Source organism: Cebidichthys violaceus, unplaced genomic scaffold (genome assembly GCF_023349555.1).
Source record: "Cebidichthys violaceus isolate CVI_PGR_0920_01 unplaced genomic scaffold, fCebVio1.0.p SCAF_88, whole genome shotgun sequence".
Taxonomy (NCBI): domain Eukaryota; kingdom Metazoa; phylum Chordata; class Actinopteri; order Perciformes; family Stichaeidae; genus Cebidichthys; species Cebidichthys violaceus.
In genome coordinates this window covers 305,873-328,746 of record NW_027176973.1, presented here as the reverse complement: position 1 = coordinate 328,746, position 22,874 = coordinate 305,873, and the positions used below count along the sequence as shown (strand labels likewise).

At 44.8% G+C, this 22,874-nt stretch overlaps 1 protein-coding gene across 3 annotated transcripts; it reads right to left on the bottom strand.

The window, feature by feature from the left end:
- Positions 1 to 235: 235 nt before the first annotated feature.
- Positions 236 to 22,372, bottom strand: LOC137866646 (calmodulin-regulated spectrin-associated protein 3-like). 3 transcript variants are annotated; one of them, XM_068702683.1, is made up of 19 exons: positions 22,197 to 22,372; positions 16,142 to 16,419; positions 15,109 to 15,249; positions 14,802 to 14,888; positions 14,521 to 14,556; positions 12,428 to 12,475; positions 11,090 to 11,228; positions 10,386 to 10,525; positions 9,452 to 9,545; positions 9,330 to 9,381; positions 9,041 to 9,102; positions 8,933 to 8,963; positions 6,341 to 8,753; positions 6,113 to 6,234; positions 5,704 to 5,990; positions 5,520 to 5,619; positions 4,057 to 4,169; positions 3,850 to 3,968; positions 236 to 2,929 (listed from the first exon to the last, which is right to left on the bottom strand). In XM_068702683.1, exons 1-19 carry the CDS (start codon positions 22,336 to 22,338, stop codon positions 2,597 to 2,599), a joined length of 4,737 nt encoding a protein of 1,578 aa, XP_068558784.1. In that variant the 5' UTR covers positions 22,339 to 22,372; the 3' UTR covers positions 236 to 2,596. The 3 variants fall into 3 exon arrangements, with proteins under 3 accessions (XP_068558784.1, XP_068558786.1, XP_068558785.1); XM_068702685.1 differs by having other exon boundaries at positions 6,341 to 8,651; XM_068702684.1 differs by lacking the exon at positions 12,428 to 12,475.
- Between the last annotated feature and the right edge of the window lie 502 nt (positions 22,373 to 22,874).

Genomic DNA, 22,874 nt, shown 5'->3' with positions numbered 1-22,874 from the left:
CTACATTATGACTTTTTAACACTATTTTTATGATTTACCATCACTTTTTATTAACATGCTATACTTCGACTTCTAAAAAACTCGTTTTGACATATTGTACTATGAAGTATGTCGTAAGGTATGAGGAATAATTTCAATAAAAAAATAATTTTATAGTATTTCCAAAAATGTGATAATGAAAACTCATAGTATTGTATGTCATTGATAGCTATTATATTTTTTCGTCGTTTCATCGTATAGTATGTAAAAAAAAAAGTCAGAATAGTATAGCGGAAAAGTTCAGGGAAAACTTTAAAGTACAGTATTTAAAAAATACTGTACTTTAAAAAGACTTGAAAAATGTAATTGAATAAAATGTTGAATGTTTTCATCAAAGTCTAGTATTTAATTAAAAGTGAGTATATTACCTTGAAACCCCCTCTGTGATGGACAAACGTGTCGAGGAGGCGATGCCGGGTTTTTAAATGAAAAACTGAGCAGAGCGACCAAAAGAGAGTTCAGGCCCATCTGAGCTGAAACGTCCTCGTTAGAACCAGTCAGTAACAGAAGGGATGGACTTCTCTCACCAAGATCTCATTCATCAGTGTGAGGAAAAACAGGGAGACGTGACCAACAAACGAAGAGGAAGGAACCAGAGGCACGGCTTGATCGCTGCACTTTAATGCACTTTGTTATTCCACACGTGAATGCTGGTCTGAAATACAACAACTTCATTGTGTGAACTCCACCATGTTCGGGTTGGACAGCATTTTTTAATCGAATGTGAATCCGTTTATCGAATCTTGTTCCTTGGTTTGTTTGGTGGGAAATGTCACGGCTAAAGCAGATGGCCTGTTGACGGCCTGTTGATGTGCGGAGGGTTCCACTGCTCACATGAACACATCTTGTTCCTGCTCTTTGACGTTTGTTAACCCCGTCCTGACCCCGCTGTTAGAAATACCTTCCTAAAATAATGCAAAATGTACTCACAGCTCATTACCCGGACTTAAAAAACAGACAATTTTCTATTAATCAACAGTAATAGTCCACAGTAAAGACAAATAGAAATACTGGACATTTAGTTCTAATGTTACAGCTGTGGGGCTCAGCAGTGCTCGCTCCTCACTGGGAGTTACAGTAGAAACAACACAGTGGAAATAATAATAATTTCATTTTATCATTCAGCAAATATCGACCGAAACAAGAATTTCTCGACATGCATGATGTTGTTGCTCTGCTACTGGTCACAGAATACAGTACAAAGCCGTTATCAGTTATCAAGAATGCCTACTTTGGATGGACGGTAGATAAATAATTAAGCGAGTGTCGTGTCGTAAGAACCCTCACGCAAATATTGTGTTGTTTGGTTGACTTTGGAAGGTCTTAGTGAAGGCGGTTCACCGTGTTCGGTGAGTCTTGTTACTGTAAATGTAAAGGAAGATTCAATAAGGGATTCGTTTGCCGCGGAGCTTAAAGGGACGGTTGAGATGTTTAGAAGTGTGCTTGTATGAGGTACACGCCCTCAACTATGCCTAACTTCAAGCCTCAATATAATTTAAACAGCTGAGTCATATAGACATTCACCCCCATACAGTCGTCATGAACAAGGATATTAGCTACAGAGACCAAACTGTTTTGTACCCGGCAGCAAACGTGTTTATTTCTGCTGTGAAGTTGGACATTTTAACATAGCGGTCTATGGGGAGCCAGCCTCAAGTGGCCATTTGAGGAACTGCAGGTTTTCGTCTCTCCAGCTTGGCTTCATTTCTCAGCACTGAAGGTTGCTGCTTGATCTGAACTAACACTTTAAAACCCCCAAAGTTACTCAACAAAACTAACTAACAGATGGAGGCCAAGTACTTCACACATCATCATCATCATCATCATCCTCCTCCTCATCATCAATACGCTATTAGCTCAGTGCTTTCTATTTGGCATCTGACGATCATACCGTTACCCATTATCTACATAGTTTCATCAAACCACAAGTTTTCACTGTGGTATTCTATTTTGAAAAGCTTATACCGCGTACAGTAAATCAACATTTCTTCTGTGGTGATCATCTCTTTCAGTTATGGCTATGGTTTCATTTTGCAGTCTACATGTGCTTTGATCCACCGACTGACAGCTGTTGGTGGAATTAAACTGAATGAAATGAAAGTGCTGCCGGTCGCTCTGACACGAGGAGGCTTCCATGTATAAAACTGGTGTTCTACTTGAGGAGCACAGAGGGAGCAGACAGCAGTCGTCTGTCTTATAAAGTCGGTGTTTTTCAATACACAACAGTCATAAAGTATAAGACTTTTTAAAAGTACCTCTTTCTTGTGCAAGTGACACAAAACATTCCTCTGAACACTCTCTAGTGTGTTTCTGTTTTCTGTTTAGGGAAGGAAAAGGTGTGCTCGTGACATTTTCATGCACATTTAAGGGGAGTACAAATGTTAGTTTTTTTACATTTTGTATTTCTAGTCAATCCAATGGCCAGAGAGGTAAGGTGTTTGTATGCACACACATGGCTAAAGGCTAATCTGTGTACCAGTTTTTCATATTTGACTACAGTTTTCACCATAGTTACAGTGTGATTATAGTGTTTTCTTTAACGGTCATGTGACGTCTCTCACTTAGAGATGACTGCCTTCTTAGTGATGCTCGCCCTCCGGCTTCCTCCTCCTCCTCCCGCTGCGCCTCCTCCGTGCCAAAGATGGCCGGGGATGGTGAAGGCGTCCACACTCATGCCCATGGTTTTGGAGGGGATGGCGCTAAACTGCTTCCTGTCTGAACTGTATTTGTAGATGGACTCCACCTGGGCGGAGCCAATCGTCCGCGGCCCCACGCCAGCCAATCGCACGAGCTCCTGGGAGTCGGTGCTCATGGTGTAAACGCCCCTGAACTGGCAGCTGGAATCACGGAAGAGGATGAGGAAGTGGTTGGCGGGACTCTTCTCCATCTCCTGAGGAAGAGAAGGAAGAGTGCAAAGAGTCATATTGGCTGTGTGTTTATTCTCTCCACTTCTGTTTCTATGATCGTCAAACAAGCATGCAGTGGTGGAAAGTAACTACATTCATTCAAGTGCTCTACGTAAGTACTATTTTGCAGGTACTTTACTTGAGTATTTCCATTTAAAGGGCCAGTGTGTAGGATCTGGCACCATCTAGTGGTGACGTTCCAGATTGCAACCAACTGAGACTTCTCTTGTGGGCCGAGTGTGTAGGAGGAAGCGAATGTTCCTCTCTAGAGTGAGTGTTTTGGTTTGTCCGTTCTGGGCTACTGTAGAAACACGGCGGCCTCCGTGAAGAGGACCCGCTCAGTACGTAGATACAAACGGCTCACTCTGAAGGAACGAAAACACAACCTGTGACCCACGCATACGACACATTATAGAGACGATGGTGAGGTGGTGAATTAACGCCAGATGTTAGAAATCAAATGTGAGAGGCATCATTATTCGTACAGTAATTCCTCTCACATATTTAATTTAACTTTGTATGTCTGCTTACTTATAGATCCACTTTTTGGGGAGTTTTATTCTTTTCCGATGTGAAGGTCTGAGGACAGAAGACGCCGTATGTCGTACACATTGTAAAAGCCCTCTGAGGCAAATTTGTGATTTGCCATGTTGGGCTATGCAAATAAATTGAATCTCAAATCCAAATTCGGCTCAATATTTCATGAGAGCAGAGGAGAGGGCGGGACTACCTACACTCGTGGTCAGCTGTGGAGGAACTGATGAAATCCAAGATAACACCAAACAGCATTAAAGAACTAGAGATCAGAGCGTCAATAGTTTTCAATAACATCGTCTAATAATGTGCATAGATCGCCAAGTGTGATCTAACATTACTCTCATGAATGCTCTCGTGAAAAGTCTACCTCAACTATCTTGTTCTTTTGGGTCTCGTTGACCTTTCCAGCGAGGCAGCAGCGAGACAGAGCGTTGTGGACGATGAATTTGTTGGACTTGAAGCTCGGTTCTTTGAAGAGTTTTGGACCTGCAATCACAAACACAGATACACTTGTTTACGCTAACCCGTGAGTACAGTTGCAATCATTTTTGGAAATGCATATGTAGTGTTGTACCTGTGTATTCTGGGGCGGGCGAGGTTCCGTTGGAACCAGTCTCCCAGTCTTTATCTCCGTTCTGATTGGCCAGTTTACTTGGTGTCACACACCCTGAAGGCGAATCAGGACGGCTGTTGGAGAAATGTCAATCAATGAACCAATAGGCCATCACAGCATATCATAGCAGTAGAATTAACCTGTAACATGTAGCATGCTGTTGTGCTAATGTTAGCCCATCACTGTATTAGCATTATGTTAACGTGTGTACAGTGACTGGTAACGTGTCTACGTTTAGCATGCAGCATTGTATACAATCTATAAAACCCACCATACTAACCATTAGAATGGTACTGTAATATCATAACGTTTATGTTAGCATTAGTACTTTGGTCATTCATTTATCCTGATCTTCGGTGCTGCTCAAGTGGAAATATTGATATGTTGGTAATGATAACAAAAAGTCTGGGGATCCTTGGGAGATGATGCATTTCTGTACCACATTTTGTACCAATTCGTCCAAAAGTTGGCGAGATCTTTCCCTCTGCACGAAACGATTGGGCTAAAAAGACGGCCGAGCCGTGCGACCGAGCCGTGCGACCAATTGTGACTACCGTATTTTTCGGACCATAAGGCGCACTTAAAATCCTTACATTTTCTCAAAAATTGACAGTGCGCCTTATAATCCAGCGCGCCTTATGTATGGTTACTTGTTGTGCTTATTGATCGATTTTATGTGGTACAATGCGCTCAAAAATCTGTCGAAATGTGTAAGTACGACTTTGGTAAGCAACGAAGCCGCTCCGCTCAATGGATATTCGGAGCATTACGGTACGCTGTGTCACTACCTGATCGGCCCCGTAACAGGAATGTAATGTCTAAACTAAAAGTGCATTCATGTAAGGCAGCCCGCGCCCGGAGTATGCGTTAGCTACAATAAACCAATCAGAGAACAGTATTTAGTATTGGATGACAGAAGGGGAACACACCTTTACTAAGACAGGGAGGCAACGCCGGGCTAGTTACGCCACTATCTGCCAATGGATTGCTGATGCGTGGGCTGAGGTGTCGGTCGCAACTGTCGTCCGAGCTTTCATGAAAGCTGGAATCATCACTGAACAGCCAAGTACCGATAACGGCAACGAGACTGACTCGGAAAATGACGAGAGGGATTCGGGCATTCTTGATGCCGAAATCGCACAGCTGTTTCACTCAGACACTGAAGATGAAGAATTCGATGGATTTGTGGAAGAGGAATGAATCGATAAGTGAGTGTATTTTTCTGTACCGGTATTTGTTGTTACAACTGAGTTGAATAAAGTTTGATTTACCGGACTGTGTTGTTTTGCTTAATGCGCCTTATAATCCGGTGCGGTTTATGTGTGAACATAGACACGTTAATTCACAGTGCGCCTTATAATCCGGTGCGCCTTATAGTCCGAAAAATACGGTACAACCTGTATAAATGAGAGTAAAGAGTGCACCTGTGGGGTTTCTTAAGGAGGTTACCACTTCTGTTTCCTGGCTCATCCGTTACTGCCAGGTTGAGGGAGGAGTTAGAGTAGACTTTGGTCAACTTAGAGCCTGGAGAAACATAAATATTAGAACATTAAAACAGTTCTGAAATCATCTGAAAACTCTTTGATAACTTCTCACTAAAGACTTTACCAGCTGTTCCCTTGGCTGGACTCAGAGACAGCGGCGTTTCCTCCCTCGTCATGCTGCGAGGACGGGGCCGGGTTTTCTTGACGGAAGATCGTCCTTGATTAGTTGATTTCTGCTGAAGCACTTTGTCCAAGTCCTGCATGATCCTGAGTTGATGCCGCCATGCATACTCCACTCGCGTGAAAGTTCCCCTCCGGACTGGTGTAGCAGGAGGTGTGGGGGAAGGTGAGGTCATGCCTGCGGGAGGTGTATTGGAGGGAGATGCCACCATTCGGTCCGAGGATGCTGGTCTGAAACCAAGAGGAACAGGTCACATTCACATGGGTGCATCTCAGCTTTGGACTTGTTAGAAAAATGTAAGAATTCAAGCAATGCAAAGAACTTTGTAAGCGTTCATGAATGTGTTTTCTACCTGTTTTCCCTTTCTTGCTCATTCCACTGTCTCCTCTTCTTCAACTCCTCAGTTCTCTTCTGCTGTTTTTCCAACAGCATAGCTCTACGCTGGGCCATCTCCCCTTCACTATGTACCTCCTCCTACAGCCACACAAACACAAGATCACACACCCAACTGTCATAACAGAATTAAAGTGCACAGATGCAAACTTTCCCTTCCATTTTGTTTTACCCAAGCAGCACTCACCTGAAAGAAGAATCCAATTCCTCCTCTTGCCGCGGGCTCATTCTGCTCTCCACTCGGCTCCAGAGTTTCGATCTGTCTCGTCTCATCTCTTTCGGTTTGTTGTTCTGGCAAATTGCTGGCTCCCGTTGGCAGATCCAGCTGTTCTATGGGGTCTAAAGGTTCTGCAGCGAGTCTTCTAGCAGGCTCCACAGCAGATTCTGTGTGGTCGCTCATGGAATCGGAGGAAAACTCCTGCCCTTCATCAGTTGGTACATCACTGCCCCCCTCTGGCCCTCCAAGAGAAGACAGCGAGGCCTCAATCAGGCTGCAGCGCTTCCCTTCACCTCCTGCGCTGAACGCAGCAGAAAGAGACAAAGTCTCGCTCCCAAATGAGCACTCAGAAGGAGCGCCAGAGCTGCTTCCACCAGCAGCCGTCGGACGATCTTGTCCGTGCTGTGGGAAAACCGGCAGACCTCCTACAGCCTCCATGTCCTCCAGCTCCAAGCTGAACTGAGTCGGTGTCTCGCTCGACGCTGTGTCCGAGGCGTTCTCCTCAGGCTGTGGCTGCTGGGTAGTCTGAGGACGCTCTTGAGGAGTCCGAGGCCCACCGATACGAAACGAGGAGGAGGTCTGAACCTGACACTTGCTGGGGGACACACGCCGTAAGTGGGGGAGGGTGTCCACGTTATGGGTCGGTACCAAGGCGCGGTTGAGTGGGGGAAACTTGAGTTCGGAAGGCCGTGGGTGGGGCTGATGTTGGGCACGCGGGTGGTGCTTGGGGCTGCGGGGTGTGGAGGAGGAGGAGTGGATCTTTGTGCGAGGAGCCGGGCAGGAAGAGGAGATGATAGTCTTTGGGGAGGTTGAAGAAGAATGAAGGTGCGAACGTCGTGACGGGGAGGAGGCAGCGGGGCCACTGGGACCAGGAATCATCCAGGCTTTAGTGGTACTCCTCGTAGAAGTCTTTGTCGGGGTTCTTGGTGGTGTCTTTGTTGGGGTGCGAGGAGGCGTTTTGACAGCACTTCTAGGTGTTGATTTTGGAGTGGTTTTGGGTGTGTTTATGGGTCTTTGATTGCTCATGAGCTGCTGTTGCTGTTCTGTAAGTTTCTGCATGTCCTTTTGTAGTGACTGCAGAGCGTCACTCAGTTTCTGAACCACTTCATTGTACTCCACAAAGACAGCTTCACCTCCTTTCTCTTTCTCTGCCCCTTTCTTACTTTCGATAGAGAAAGTGACCTGCTTCTCTAACCGAGGAGGATTAGGAACAGATGGCTTCTCTTTCTCCTTCTCTCCATCCTTTTCGTTCTCCTTCTTTTCCCTCTCCTCCTCCTGTTTCAGCTGCTCCTCCATGCAAGTGAGGTGTTCCTCCAGGGTGAGATTATCCCCCTCTGCTCCCTCCCCTCCTCCCTCTCCTTGCTCTCTTTTCAGTTGAAGGAAAGCAGTTTTTCCCAGCCTCTGTCTGTGCTTGGCAAAGATGGCTTCAATGCGTCTTTTTTGGGCTTCAATGCTTTTGCGTTTTTCCTCCAGACGAGCCCCCAACTCCCAGGCCTCGGAGCCCGGTTCAGGGCCTCTGGGACCAGGGCTGGGTGCCCCTGCTGGGGTGGAGGGTGTTTGTGGAGTTCCCGGGGTTGTTGGGGTGGAAGCAGAGGCCGACTCCTCCCCGGGGGCGGCGGGATGTCTTCTTCTGCTGTCTCGTCGCTCAGCAAAGCTCGTCATGCGTGGACTGTTGCTGGTGCTGTTGTTTCCCTGGCGACCGTTACTGGGACGGATATTACCCGGCGCGTTTCTAGAAGTATCGTCCGATGTTTCGGAGGAGTCGACGCTGCCATCCCGTAGGACGGAGTCGTCGTCACGTGACATATCGGAGGTGCGTCCCGATCTCTCCCTCCTCTCTCCCCTTCCTTGCTTTTCAGTGTCACCCCCTCCTCCACCAACAGGCCGGTGGAGGACTCCAGAGCGACAGGGAGCAGAGCTACTGAGCTGGGATTTATCCTCCTCGGGGGAGTGTAGGAAGAAACCGGCCGGGGCTCCTTCCGGACGCAACCTGGGCTCTGGCCTTCCTCCCAACAGTCCTCTTCCACCTTTCTCTGCTATCCTTCCCTTCCTCCGATCTTTGCTGCTCGGAGTGTGAACCACCTGTAGCGCCTCCTCAATGGTTGGCAGCTCTCCCAGTGGCGTGGTGTGAGCGTAAGGACCCCAGGAGGAGCGCTGCGACGGAGCAGAAGCGCTGACCAGGTGGCTGAGCTCCTCTGGAGGGCTGTACGGGACACAAGTCATCCCTGCCGATGTCACCGGGGAAGTCATTGCGGGGATGCCGTTGGTGAGGCTGTCAGTGCTGACAGAGCGAAAGACAGAATCTATTGGGTTTCCCATGACAATGTCAACATCACTGTCCAGCCCAAATGGGATGCTGAAAGTCACTGCTGACAGAGGACGACTGCAGGGAGGTGGATGACGATGGAAGGACGGACACATGGATGGGTTGTGCCAACAAGGATGGTAAAGCAGAGACCACGGAAGCAAAAGAAAGAAGAATTTTTTATAAATTAAGATAAAATATGAATGCAAACACGACATTTACTATAGTAATCGCGTGATGCTTTGAAGTATAACTACCTGATTTGTTTCTTTGTCCAACTCTTGTTTTCTGGAAAGACAAAAAGAAAAGTCAATAAAGTCTATTAAAGAAGTTTTGGGGTTAAATAAAAACATTGTGTTTCTAACCTGGTGACACCGGGGAGCAGATGGGCACAAAGGGTTGTTTGAAGATGAAGGAAGGAGAACCACTGGAGCAGATAAATACAGTACAATTCTGTATTAGTTGACAACTTTAATCGAAGCAAATGAAAAATGTTGCATTTCACAATAATAAAAGGCTTTGATTCTAAGCCTGAACCTGGTCCCGGTTCTCCTCATTACTCAGGTTTATTTTGGTCTTAATCGGGTTTGTACGGTCCTTCATGATACTGAACCCTAACCCTTTGTGTGGCTGGTATTGGTGGGATGTTTGTACCTGTTGCTGTTCCCGCTGACAGGACTTGTACAGTCTAATAACCCCGAGACGTCTGAAAGACATAGAAGCAGTTTCAGAGGCTGATCGTCGGTGTGACATTTATTGTTCTGCTCGTCACAGACCTGTGAGGTCGATGGGTTGGACGGGCCGAACAAAATCCGGCTTCTTAACCTCGAACCACTCCAGCAGCTCAGCTACGAAGCTCATGATGTTCAGCTGAGGAGAAGAGCATATTAGGTCACCATGGAGGAGACTCATATGTAGAGGGTTTATGAAGTCTCAGTGACTTTATTTCACAGTAAATATTTAAAAAACAAGAGCAAAGGGATGCTGCTTTAAAGTGGACTGTGAGCACCTTAAAGGGTAACAGGCTGGAATCATGGTTGTGGTTGTGCAAGAAGTTTTGACGTTTTGAAGCCTCAAATTTCGGCGATTTGGCCGTCGCCATCTTGGTTTTTTTTTGCAACCAGTGAACAGGAAGTGACCACATCTGGACTGAGGAGGAGTGACGTAGAGACGCCGTATACGTCTCTGGTAGAGACCTGTCAATCAGCGTGTAGCCCCGCCCCTAAATCGTCCCCTGCTTCATGGTCTGTTTGACTCTAAATGGAGCATAATGTACTAAATGAACATCATGCTGTATTGAAGAAGACTGTAAACTAGAGATTGAGACCATAAACTCATGTTTACAATGTTTACTGAGGGAATAAATCAAGAGAGAAGTAGAGTCATTTTAGACTAGACTTCTATACAACCAGAGGAGTCGCCCCCTGGTGGACACTAGAGAGAATGCAGCTTTAAGGCGCTTCAGACTGGCTCAGCTTCCTTTTCTGTTGGCGTATCGCGGTCCTTCTTCTCTCGTGTTCATAGCCGTAAAGTTAAGCTCCTCTTTACAACATATTGTAATAATGCAAAACATTTACACAAATCCTCCCAGAATAAACGCCGGGTCTATCGGGGAGAAGTATCCCGACATGTCTGACTCGTTCAATGGCCTCTCTTTATCTCGTTATCGCCGAACCGACGGTGTGACTGTGAAAAGGTGGACGTTCTCACATGCAGGACCGGCGGAGCGTAGAGCAGGTCCTCCACAGCCAGGGGGCAGCAGCTCTGCAGACTGCTCTCACAGAACTCTCTGATCAGCTGCAGGTTGTAGAGGCTGTCAGCCACCGACATGGTGTCCTTCAGACACACATCTGGAGAGACACGTTTCAAACAGACGCTGTTTAAACGGGACCAAGCTCAGGGAAACGCAGCAGCAGCAGACACATCACAGAACATGATGTACACTTCTACTAAAGGAACAGTGTGTAACATTAAGGGGAAGAGTTGGCAGAAATGGAATAAAATATGCAGAATGATGTTTTTAATGGTGTATAATGACCTAAAAGTAAGAATCTTGATGTTTCCCTTAGCTTAGAACAATCCATTTATATCTTGATTAAAGGAGGAATAACAAACGAAATCTGCATTTATAAACTTTACTCAGAAATGATATTTATTTTATTCACATATATATATATATATATATATATATATATATATATATATAATATATATATATTCATTTAGTTACATTTAAAATGTAAAGAAATTCTAATTCTGTTTCAAAGCAATGATTTAGTCATGAAGACATTTGGAAAGGGGAGGAGTTAGCTGAAGGGTGTTTAGTTTGATGCAATCTGCAACCTCACCAGTGTGTGTGTGTGTGTGTGTGTGTGTGTGTGTGTGTGTGTGTGTGTGTGTGTGTGTGTGTGTACCCTCTAGAGGCAGCACACTGGGGCAGTAGAAGTGCAGCGCTGCAGCTATAGCGCAGCCGTTTGACAGATCTTTGACCGCAGACACCAGAGGGAACGTAGGAGTCAGCTTAGACTGAACTTTGTCCTTCCTATAGCGAATCTAGGGAGGAGGAGAGGGAGGAGGAGAGGAGGAGAAAGGAGGAGAGAGGAGGAGGAAGAGGAGGAGGAGAGGAAGAGTGAGAGGAGAGAGGAGGAAGAAGAGGAGGAGAGAGGAAGAGTTGGGCAAAGACGAGACGTAAACAGAATCAGTAAAGTGAGTGGAGAGATGTCACCATCATGTCATCATCATGTCACCATCATGTCACCATCATGTCACCATCATGTCATCATCATGTCACCATCATGTCACCATCATGTCACCATCATGACGTCATCATCATGATGACGACATCATGTTTCAGAGGGTTAGAGATCAGATCACTCTCGGTGTTAATGATGAACACGAGTGACTCTCTCCACAAACATATTGTTACACATAGAGAATAATAAATATATAAGATGTAGAGATTCATTCATGTATCTCTGATGAACACTTGGTGTTTTAAATAAATTCAAAAACATGTTTGAATGTTTAATAATGATGAATCCATAGTTGTGTGAGAGCTTCACTGGATTTGTGTCAAATGTTTTATGTTTTCAACAGTGAATTATCTGCAGCCAATCAGACGCCTCCTCCACTTTCAACCAATCACACGACCGCTCCTCCGTAACAGTGAGCTCCACATCCACAGATGATGATGATGATGAAAGATTCACACAACATATATCTGTGACTCCTTCTGTGTGCATTAATATTGAAAACAATCCGAGAAGAAATGTAGAAACAGTGATTCAGACAATAAATATGACACACACACACACACACACACACACACACACACACACACACACACACACACACACACAGAAAATAAATAAAGTGAATCATTCTGTTAATGTGCTGCCCTGGAACATGAATAAACATGAATAAATAACCTTGGGGTTACCATAGTGATCAGTGTGGAAACTAAGTCATTGGTCGACAGAGTGGGACGGGTGTGACGATTGGTCGGTCGAGTCGGGTCAATATACGGGAGACGAGGGGGGTGAGGAGGAGGAGGAGGAGGAGGAGGAGGAGAGTGAGGAGGAGGAGGAGGAGGAGGAGGAGGAGGAGGAGAGTGAGGAGGAGGAGGAGGAGGAGGAGAGTGAGGAGGAGGAGGAGGAGGAGGAGAAGGAGGAGGAGGAGGAGGGTGAGGAGGAAGAGGAGGAGGAGGAGGGTGAGGAGGAGGAGGAGGAGGAGGAGGAGGCGTTATACGTTACCACTGGCGGTTTATTCCCCGACTCCTTCAAACAAAAAGCGATAGCATGCTGGATGGAGGACGGCAGAGAGAGGAGACAGGAGTCAATGACAAGGACCCGATCACCATGGGAACCGCCACACCACAAAGTCACATGACACTTCTCAGAGGAGGAGGAGGAGGAGGAGGAGGAGGAGGAGGAGGAGGAGGAGGAGGAGGAACAAAGGGGGCGTAGAGGTGGGAAGTTCACATCATGTTTGATTTTACTGATCACTTTAAAGAAGGTCTGGATCTGGATCCAAAGGTCTGGGTCTGACATGTTAACCCTGTTCGGATCCAGATCCTCAGATCTTCTGGTCTTCTGGTCTGGACCTTCAGTCTGTTCTACAGACTTATTTTATTTTATTTTATTAATTTTTATTTACTTTAATTTTTCACTTCATTTCATTTCAACTCAAATTTTTAATCTTGAATCATTATTGTCTGTGGGTCTTCTCTTCCACAGACAGAAGATCAGGAAGGCTCTGGGTCCAGACGGTGTGTCCCCCTCCTGCCTGAAAGTCTGTTCTGACCAGCTGGTCCTCATCTTCACGCAGATCTTCAGCAGATCACTGGAGCTGTGTGAAGTCCCCTCCTGCTTCAAACGCTCCACGATCATCCCGGTCCCCAAGAAATCCTCCATCACAGAATTAAATGACTACAGGTCTGTCGCCCTGAAGTCTGTGGTCATGAAGTCCTTTGAGAGACTGGTGCTGACCCACCTGAAGAACATCACAGGGCCACTGCTCTTCTCCCTCTACACCAACGACTGCACCTCAGAGCACCCGTCTGTCAAACTCCTGAAGTTCTCAGATGACACAACGGTCATCGGCCTCATCAGAGACGGTCTGAGTCTGCGTACAGACGGAGGTTGAACAGCTGGTCCTCTGGTGTGGTCAGAACAACCTGGAGCTACACAAGCTCACAACTGTGGAGATGACAATGGACTTCAGGAGGAGCCCGCCAACACTGCCCCCCCCTCACCATACTCAACAACACTGTGTCTGTGGTGGAGACCTTCAGGTTTCTGGGATCCACAATCTCCCAGGACCTGAAGTGAACCCAAACATCAACACCATCAGGAAAAAGGCTCAGCAGAGGTTGAACTTCCTGCTCCAGCTCAGGAAGTTCAACCTGCCTCAGGAGCTGCTGGTCCTGTTCTACTCCCCCATCATCCAGTCTGTTCTCTGCTCCTCCATCACTGTGTGGTTTGGATCGGCCACCAAACAGACAGGAACAGACTACAACGGACTGTCAGGTCTGCAGAGAGGATCATTGGTTCCAGCCTGCCCCCCATCCTGGACTTGTACACCTCCAGAGTCAGGAAACGGGCAGTAAAGATCACTGCAGACCTTCACTGATGAACAATTAATCAGACAAACTGCACTACTACCTCTGTTTACACTACTACCTCTGTTTACACTACTACCTCTGTTTACACTATTACCTCTGTTTGCACTACTACCTGTTTGCACTACTACCTCTGTTTGCACTACTACCTCTGTTTGCACTATTACCTGTTTGCACTACTACCTCTGTTTGCACTACTACCTCCATTCTGCACTAATATCACAAATCCACTGTCACTGTTGTTGTTCTTTATGTTCTTTATATATTCTTCTATATATATTTATATTGTACATAGTAGTTAAATGTTAAATGTTTAAGCTCAGTTTCTCAGTTCTACTTTGTCTTTAATGTCCTTGTTTTTATATTTCTTGTTTATTTGTATATTTGTATATTCACACACATGGCCGATGAAGCTGATTCTGATTGTTGTTTACCAAAAGCTCTGTTTTAAAGGTGCTATATAAATAAAGTTATTATCAGTTATTCAGTAATGTCACCTCCCTTTTCCTCCTCCTCCTCTTCCTGTTTCTCCTCTTCCTCCTCCTCCTCTTCCTCCTCCTCTTCCTCCTCCTCTTCCTCCTCCTCTTCCTCCGTTTGAGATGAAACTGATGACTGAATGTATCAAACTCAGAGAGGAAGAAGACGGGACGAGGAAGAGGAAGAGGAAGAGGAAGAAGAGGGATGAAGAAGATGAAGAAGAGGAAGAAGAGGAAGATGGACACTTACGGGGACTAGCTTCCAGTACCAGCGGTTGGATTGACACTGCCAGTGAGCAAGGCATGACAGAGAACAGAGAAGTCCATGTTAGAAGCTTCAGAGACACAAACCGTCATGCATGTGTGTGTTAGCATGTGTGTGTTAGCATGTGTTAGCATGTTTGTGTTAGCATGTGCGTGTTAGCATGAGTGCGTGTGTTAGCGTGTGTGTGTGTGTGTGTGTGTTAGCATGTGTTAGGGTGTGTTAGCGTGTGTTAGTATGTGTTAGCGTGTGTTAGCGTGTGTGTTTACCGTGTCCTGAGCCGTCTGCAGGTCTGTACATGTCTGAGACTTGGTGGGCTCTTCTTCTTCTGTGGTTTCTCTCAACTTCTGGTTCAGCTACAGGAAGTGAGAAGGATAGTTTTCTAACGTTAACGTGGTGATTTAATAACTCTATATAATTCTAATAGTAATGTTCGTTAACGCTGGCTAGCACGTTTAGTTAGCACGCTAACATCAGCAGATAAGTGATGACTTTGAATAAGTGAATAAAACCAGTGAACCTCTTTCATCAAACTACATAAACGAAGAGCATTGTGGGTAGATTTGGTGTTCTCACCCTGTTGACCCAGAAGAGCAGAGCGTTCTCCCACGGAGCCCCGACGCCCATCTGCTCCGCCTCCGCTGCCATCGTCACGCCGCTCACCGCCTCTCTGGCCGCCAGCGTCATCAGGGCGTCGATCAGGGCGAGGTGGGCCTTCTGCAAGCAATGGACACGAGGTTTAACTCAACACATTTCACCAAGGAAAGGAAAGAAGGGAAGAAAAGACGTACTTTACGACAAAATTACTATTTTATTTTATTTTATTTTATTTTATTTTAATAAATATTTTGAAGTCTTTGGTCTTATGTCTTTTACACTCATATTTTCTACTTTACAAGGTTAAAGTGCTAAATATCACTTTGTTTCCTTCTTCCTCGTTCCTACTTCTACCTTCCCTCCTTCTCTTCCTCCTCTCATTCCCTCCTTTGTTCCCTTCCTACTTTCCTTGTTCCTTTCCCTCTACGACTCCTCCTTTACTTGTACGGACAGAAAAGCATTATAAACATTATGGAGCTAAAATCCATAATGTTTATAATTTAATTTGAAATAAAACAATTGAACCTGAAAAAAAATACAACAATGTATTCAAACTAAAAAATAACTTATATTATATTAAATTATTTTATATTATAATATAATTAAAAATATGATATATATATATATATACAATATAATTTATATATTATAATTATAATTATAATTTATAATATTATAATTGTAATATTATAATTGTATAACAATTAAAAAATAATATAGATTTATTATAATTTAAATTATAATTTATATATGATAAAATAATATATATATATAATATAATAAAAAATATATTATATTATAAATACATTATATTAATAATAAATAATAATAAAATATTATTTTGGGGGGTTGAATATAATTTTGATTCAGTTCTGGAATTGTTTTGAATAAAATATTTATTTTAGTTTTATGTTTTTCCGTTTCAAATTGTTTTGATCACATCCTCTGTGGTACTGGCTCTAGTAACAGGACCTTGTTAAAGGGACTGGGCCTCCACTAAGCTCAGACTCACCGTCTTGATGGGGATGAAGCCGAGGTCGTCCTCGGTGACGTCTCCGTCCTGGACCTTCGGAGTCAAACCTTTCTTCACGAGGAGCTGCAGCAGAGCCGAGTTGTCCGCCGGGGGCCCCTGCGCCGCCGGCGGAGAGACCCCGTGCGCCTGTGCCAGCAGTGCCTGGGCTCTGCAGTAGATCTCCGGCGAGAGGAGCAGCGTGGAGACGGCCGGCTTCAGGTGCTCCTGTTCATACTGGTCCTTGTAGAGCGGCTCCCGGAGCTCCACCGGGATGTTCTCTGGAGGAAAAGAGGGAAGAGCTTTTTAAGAAGAGGATGAGAAGACGAGTAGTGACGTCTCTCGTTGGTTTGTGGACGATTCAAAGCCTCGAGTTCGGCATTGTGGCCAAACTCGAGCTGTTCGCCATCTTGGTTATTTTTACAACCAGTGAACAGGAAGTGACCACATCTGGACTGAGGAGGAGTGACGTAGAGACGTCGTATACGTCTCTGGTAGAGACCTGTCAATCAGCGTGTAGCCCCGCCCCTAAATCATCCCCTGCTTCATGGTGTGTTTGACTCTAAATGGAGCATAATGTACTAAATGAACATCATGCTGTATTGAAGAAGACTGTAAACTAGAGACTGAGACCATAAACTCATGTTTACAATGTTTACTGAGGGAATAAATCAAGAGAGAAGTAGAGTCATTTTAGACTAGACTTCTATACAACCAGAGGAGTCGCCCCCTGGTGGACACTAGAGAGAATGCAGAGGTTGTCTCCTGGTTCAGGTGTTCCCTAAAGGATGAATCCTACTGAGTTTCCTCTGGCACCAGCAGCTTGTTGACATTTTATATTTTATATTTTCGTGAAACCAACACATCTTTTGGAGGGATTGTTCTGACATGTAAGACTGTTCATGGTGCCCAGAGGATAGATCCTAATGTCTGTTCATCAGGCTCCATCTGCAGGTAAAAACACAGGTGACACCTGCAGAGCTGAAGACAACTGCTGTTCTGACTTTAGAGCTAATTAGCGCGCTAACGTGTTAGCACGCTAACGTTTACACGTTGGAGGAGAGAAGTTGACTACACTGGACCAAAGAGGAGAGAAGTTCTCTTCTCTCACTGTGACAGGAAGTGACAGCGTCTGAGAAGATAATGTCATCGTCTGCATGAACACACACTGTGTGTGTGTGTGTGTGTGTGTGTGTGTGTGTGTGGACACAGAAACACACACACTCCCCTGGCTGACCCACATTCTGTCTCGGGGGGGAAAGAATGATCCTGAAGAGGAGAGGAGTCTTCATCTCGAGCTGTGACTCGTAATGAGAACGGCTCTACTTTATGTAACTGGAACTCCTTCTCCCCATCCAGAGGATCACTCCACTGCAGCGTGACACACACACACACACACACACACACACACACACACACACACACACACACACACACACACACTCACACACACACACACACACACACACACACACACACACACAAACTTTAAGAGTTAAACTCTGCAGCAGGAGGAAACGGGACCTCCGTCGCAATGGGGATGATGGAAATGAAGAGCATCCATTGTGTCCTCGATCCAGCCGAGTGGACGGTTTAACCAGTTTAACCAGTTTAACCAGGTTTAACCAGTGATGCTCATTCAACCAGAGGGGGGGGGGGGGCAGAAACAGGCCTGCAGTGAAACCTGCACAGCATGACACCAGGAGGTGCTTCTTTGACCAGAGCCAGGTCACAACTAAACCTGTGAGTTCACCAGTAGTGGACCAGTGCCCAGTAACATGTGTAAATATGATATCTGCTCTTCCTGCTCGTCATGTGTCGTCATGTGTCAGCAGCTCACAGGAGGCGGGTCTGATTAAAGATATGAATGAGTGACATACAGTTTAGCTAATCAGCGTCCTCAAATACATTCAGTTTGAGTTTGTTGTTTATGTTTATTGTTATTATATCTATATTTTAACACTTTATTGCGTTTTGTTTCTTTTGGACGTTTTATAACAAATGAGCCAAAAGAGAAACAATTAAAACAACAATAACATTTAGTAAACAAACATTTAAAGGGTTAAAATAAAAAAATTATAAATATGTGACTCAAAAATGAATTTATGTATTAATTTATAATATTCATTATATTGCAGCAGACATGTTTGTGTTCTGAGGGTTTAATACAGGAAGAAGAAGAGTCTTCCTCCTGTCGGCTGGACCCAGAGACCAGAACCCAGAACCCAGAGACCAGCGACCAAAACCCGGAGACCAGAGACCAGAACACAACAAGACCACGAGGAGACCGGAACCAAGATACCAGAACCCAGAGACCAGAACACAATGAGGCCAGAACACAACGCGACCAGAGACCAGACCACAAGGAGACCAGAGACCAAAACACAATGAGACCAGAACACAAGGAGACCAGAACACAAGGAGACCAGAACACAAGGAGACCAGAACACAACAAGACCAGAACACAAGGAGACCACAACACAAGGAGACCAGAACACAACAAGACCAGAACACAAGGAGACCAGAACACAAGGAGACCAGAACACAACAAGACCAGAACACAAGGAGACCAGAACACAAGGAGACCAGAACACAACAAGACCAGAACACAAGGAGACCAGAACACAACAAGACCACAACACAAGGAGACCAGAACACAAGGAGACCAGAACACAACAAGACCAGAACACAAGGAGACCACAACACAAGGAGACCAGAACACAACAAGACCAGAACACAAGGAGACCACAACACAAGGAGACCAGAACACAACAAGACCAGAACACAAGGAGACCAGAACACAAGGAGACCAGAACACAACAAGACCAGAACACAAGGAGACCAGAACACAACAAGACCACAACACAAGGAGACCAGAACACAAGGAGACCAGAACACAACAAGACCACAACACAAGACCACAACACAAGGAGACCAGAACACAACAAGACCACAACACGAGACCACAACACAAGGAGACCAGACCACAACAAGACCACAACATGAGACCAGAACACAAGGAGACCAGACCACAACAAGACCAGAACACAACAAGACCACAACACAACAAGACCACAACACAAGGAGACCAGAACACAACAAGACCACAACACGAGACCACAACACAAGGAGACCACAACACAAGGAAACCACAACACAACGAGACCACAACACAACAAGACCACAACACAAGGAGACCACAACACAAGGAGACCACAACACAACGAGACCAGAACACAACAAGACCACAACACAAGGAGACCAGAACACAACAAGACCAGAACACAAGGAGACCAGAACACAAGGAGACCAGAACACAACAAGACCAGAACACAAGGAGACCAGAACACAAGGAGACCAGAACACAACAAGACCAGAACACAAGGAGACCAGAACACAACAAGACCACAACACGAGACCACAACACAAGGAGACCACAACACAACGAGACCACAACACAACAAGACCACAACACAAGGAGACCACAACACAAGGAGACCACAACACAACGAGACCAGAACACAACAAGACCACAACACAAGGAGACCAGAACACAACAAGACCAGAACACAAGGAGACCAGAACACAAGGAGACCAGAACACAACAAGACCAGAACACAAGGAGACCAGAACACAAGGAGACCAGAACACAACAAGACCAGAACACAAGGAGACCAGAACACAACAAGACCACAACACAAGGAGACCACAACACAAGGAGACCACAACACAACGAGACCAGAACACAACAAGACCACAACACAAGGAGACCAGAACACAACAAGACCAGAACACAAGGAGACCAGAACACAAGGAGACCAGAACACAACAAGACCAGAACACAAGGAGACCAGAACACAAGGAGACCAGAACACAACAAGACCAGAACACAAGGAGACCAGAACACAACAAGACCAGAACACAAGGAGACCAGAACACAACAAGACCACAACACAAGGAGACCAGAACACAAGGAGACCAGAACACAAGGAGACCACAACACAACAAGACCACAACACGAGACCACAACACAAGGAGACCAGACCACAACAAGACCACAACATGAGACCAGAACACAAGGAGACCAGACCACAACAAGACCAGAACACAACAAGACCACAACACAAGGAGACCAGAACACAAGGAGACCAGAACACAACAAGACCACAACACGAGACCACAACACAAGGAGACCACAACACAACGAGACCAGAACACAACAAGACCACAACACAAGGAGACCACAACACAACGAGACCAGAACACAACAAGACCACAACACAAGGAGACCACAACACAACAAGACCAGAACACAACAAGACCACAACACAAGGAGACCAGAACACAACGCGACCAGAACACAAGGAGACCAGAACACAACGAGGCCTCTCTGCTGACCCCAGGCCACCGGACATGAGACAGCATTAGTCTACAGGGACATCACCACCAACACATACTGGAAATAAAGCTCCACACACTGAGACGAGTCCTTCATAATAATAATAATAATAATAATAATAATAAACATAGTTATAGATCAGAGAATATCCAGTATATCTGTCTAGCTTAAGCGTTGTGAGAGTTTTACATTATTGAATTAGACTGTTTCATCACCTGCTGTCTTGATTTATTGTATTTATTTGTTTGCAGTATATATTGATTGTATATATGTGCAGTATATATTTACAGTATATATTTGCAGTATATATTTACAGTATATATTTACTGTATATATGTGCAGTATATATTTACAGTATATATTTGCAGTATATATTTACAGTATATATTTACTGTATATATTTGCAGTATATATTTACAGTATATATTTGCAGTATATATTTACAGTATATATTTACTGTATATATTTGCAGTATATATTTACAGTATATATTTGCAGTATATATTTACAGTATATATTTACTGTATATATTTGCAGTATATATTTACAGTATATATTTACAGTATATATTTGCAGTATATATTTACAGTATATATTTACTGTATATATTTGCAGTATATATTTACAGTATATATTTACAGTATATATTTGCAGTATATATTGATTGTATATATGTGCAGTATATATTTGCAGTATATATTTGTTGTATATATTTGCAGTATATATTTACAATATATTTATTGTATATATATTTGCAGTATATATTTGTTGTATATATTTGCAGTATATATTTACAGTATATATTTATTGTATATATATTGGCAGTATATATTTGCAGTATATATTTGCAGTATATATTTGTTGTATATATTTGCAGTATATATTTGCAGTATATATTTGTTGTATATATTTGCAGTATATATTTGTTGTATATATTTGTTGTATTTATTTGCAGTATATATTTGTTGTATATATTTGCAGTATATATTTGTTGTATATATTTGTTGTATTTATTTGCAGTATATATTTGCAGTATATATATATATATATATATTTGCAGTATATATATATATATATATATATATATATATATATATATTTGTTGCATTTGCAGTATGTATTTGCAGTATATATTTGCAGTATTGCTCTCGTCATCATAACACATAGGAGTCACTCTGAACTCTCCATTGTCTGAACCTACACGTCACCTTCATTCTAATGACACGCACGAGCTGCAGCACCAGCGTGCGCGCGTAACACTGACACAGATCCTGGACCGTTTACATCCGGCCCTCCGCGCGCTGCCTTCAGCTTCTTTTGTTGCACCGCAGCGACCCTCAGCCTCCACGATACCGGCATGCACCGCTCTGCGCCTCACGAGCCCCCTCACGAGCCTCACATGCACGTCGATCACCGGCCTCACAGCCCTCCTGCTCGGTGACACGGTGTCTGCAACGGTACACCGGGAGGAGACGGGCGGGTTAACGGAGAGCGGAGGAGGAGGATGAGGATGCTGGATGAGAATGCTGGATGAGGATGCTGGATGAGGATGCTGGATGCGGTCTCATGCGGTCTTAACTCATGCATGTAGAAGCTTACAGCGGTCTGAATGATGGAGCGCCCCACCCAAGAGGAGACCGGAGACCAGAGGGTCTTTACCTGCAGAGCCGAACGACTTCGACAGCAGCCACCGGACGCTGGCGCGGATCTTGGCCCGGTTGAAGTCGTACCGGTCCAGCGGTTTGATCTCCGGCACCGAGAAGGTCTTCTTCATCATCACCGCTCTGGGAGAGTCCACCATGGCCGCGCTGCATGCGCCGCACGGAGGACTCGGAGGCACCGGGAGACAGAGAGGAGGAGAGAGGAGGGAGGAGGGAGGAGGAGGAGAGAGGAAGAGGAGGGAGGAGGAGAGAAAGGGGAGGACTAACCCTGCGATGACGACAAACACTGGAGCATAATATTTATAACAACACGGGTGATGTTATTAATATGTAATAAAATAACTTCAGATCCTCCTCCAGGCTCCACGCGCTCGTCAACGTCACATCTGTGACGTCACAGGAACAGAAACAGACCTGATCACCTGATCGATGATCTGGTGAATAACAGCCCCCCCCCCCCCCCCCCCCCCCCATACATGTCAGTCACAGACGCCCCGCCCCCTGCCCTTTGAGCAAGGCAGCAGAAACATTGAACAAAGAAATTAAACCCTCGAGTTGTCACGTCACAGGCAGTTTAGAGGTGACGTCATGGAGCTCACCAAAATAAACTACAAAATAAACAATATAATAAATGTTTTCTGATTGATTCTTCTATATAAAATAATATATAATATAA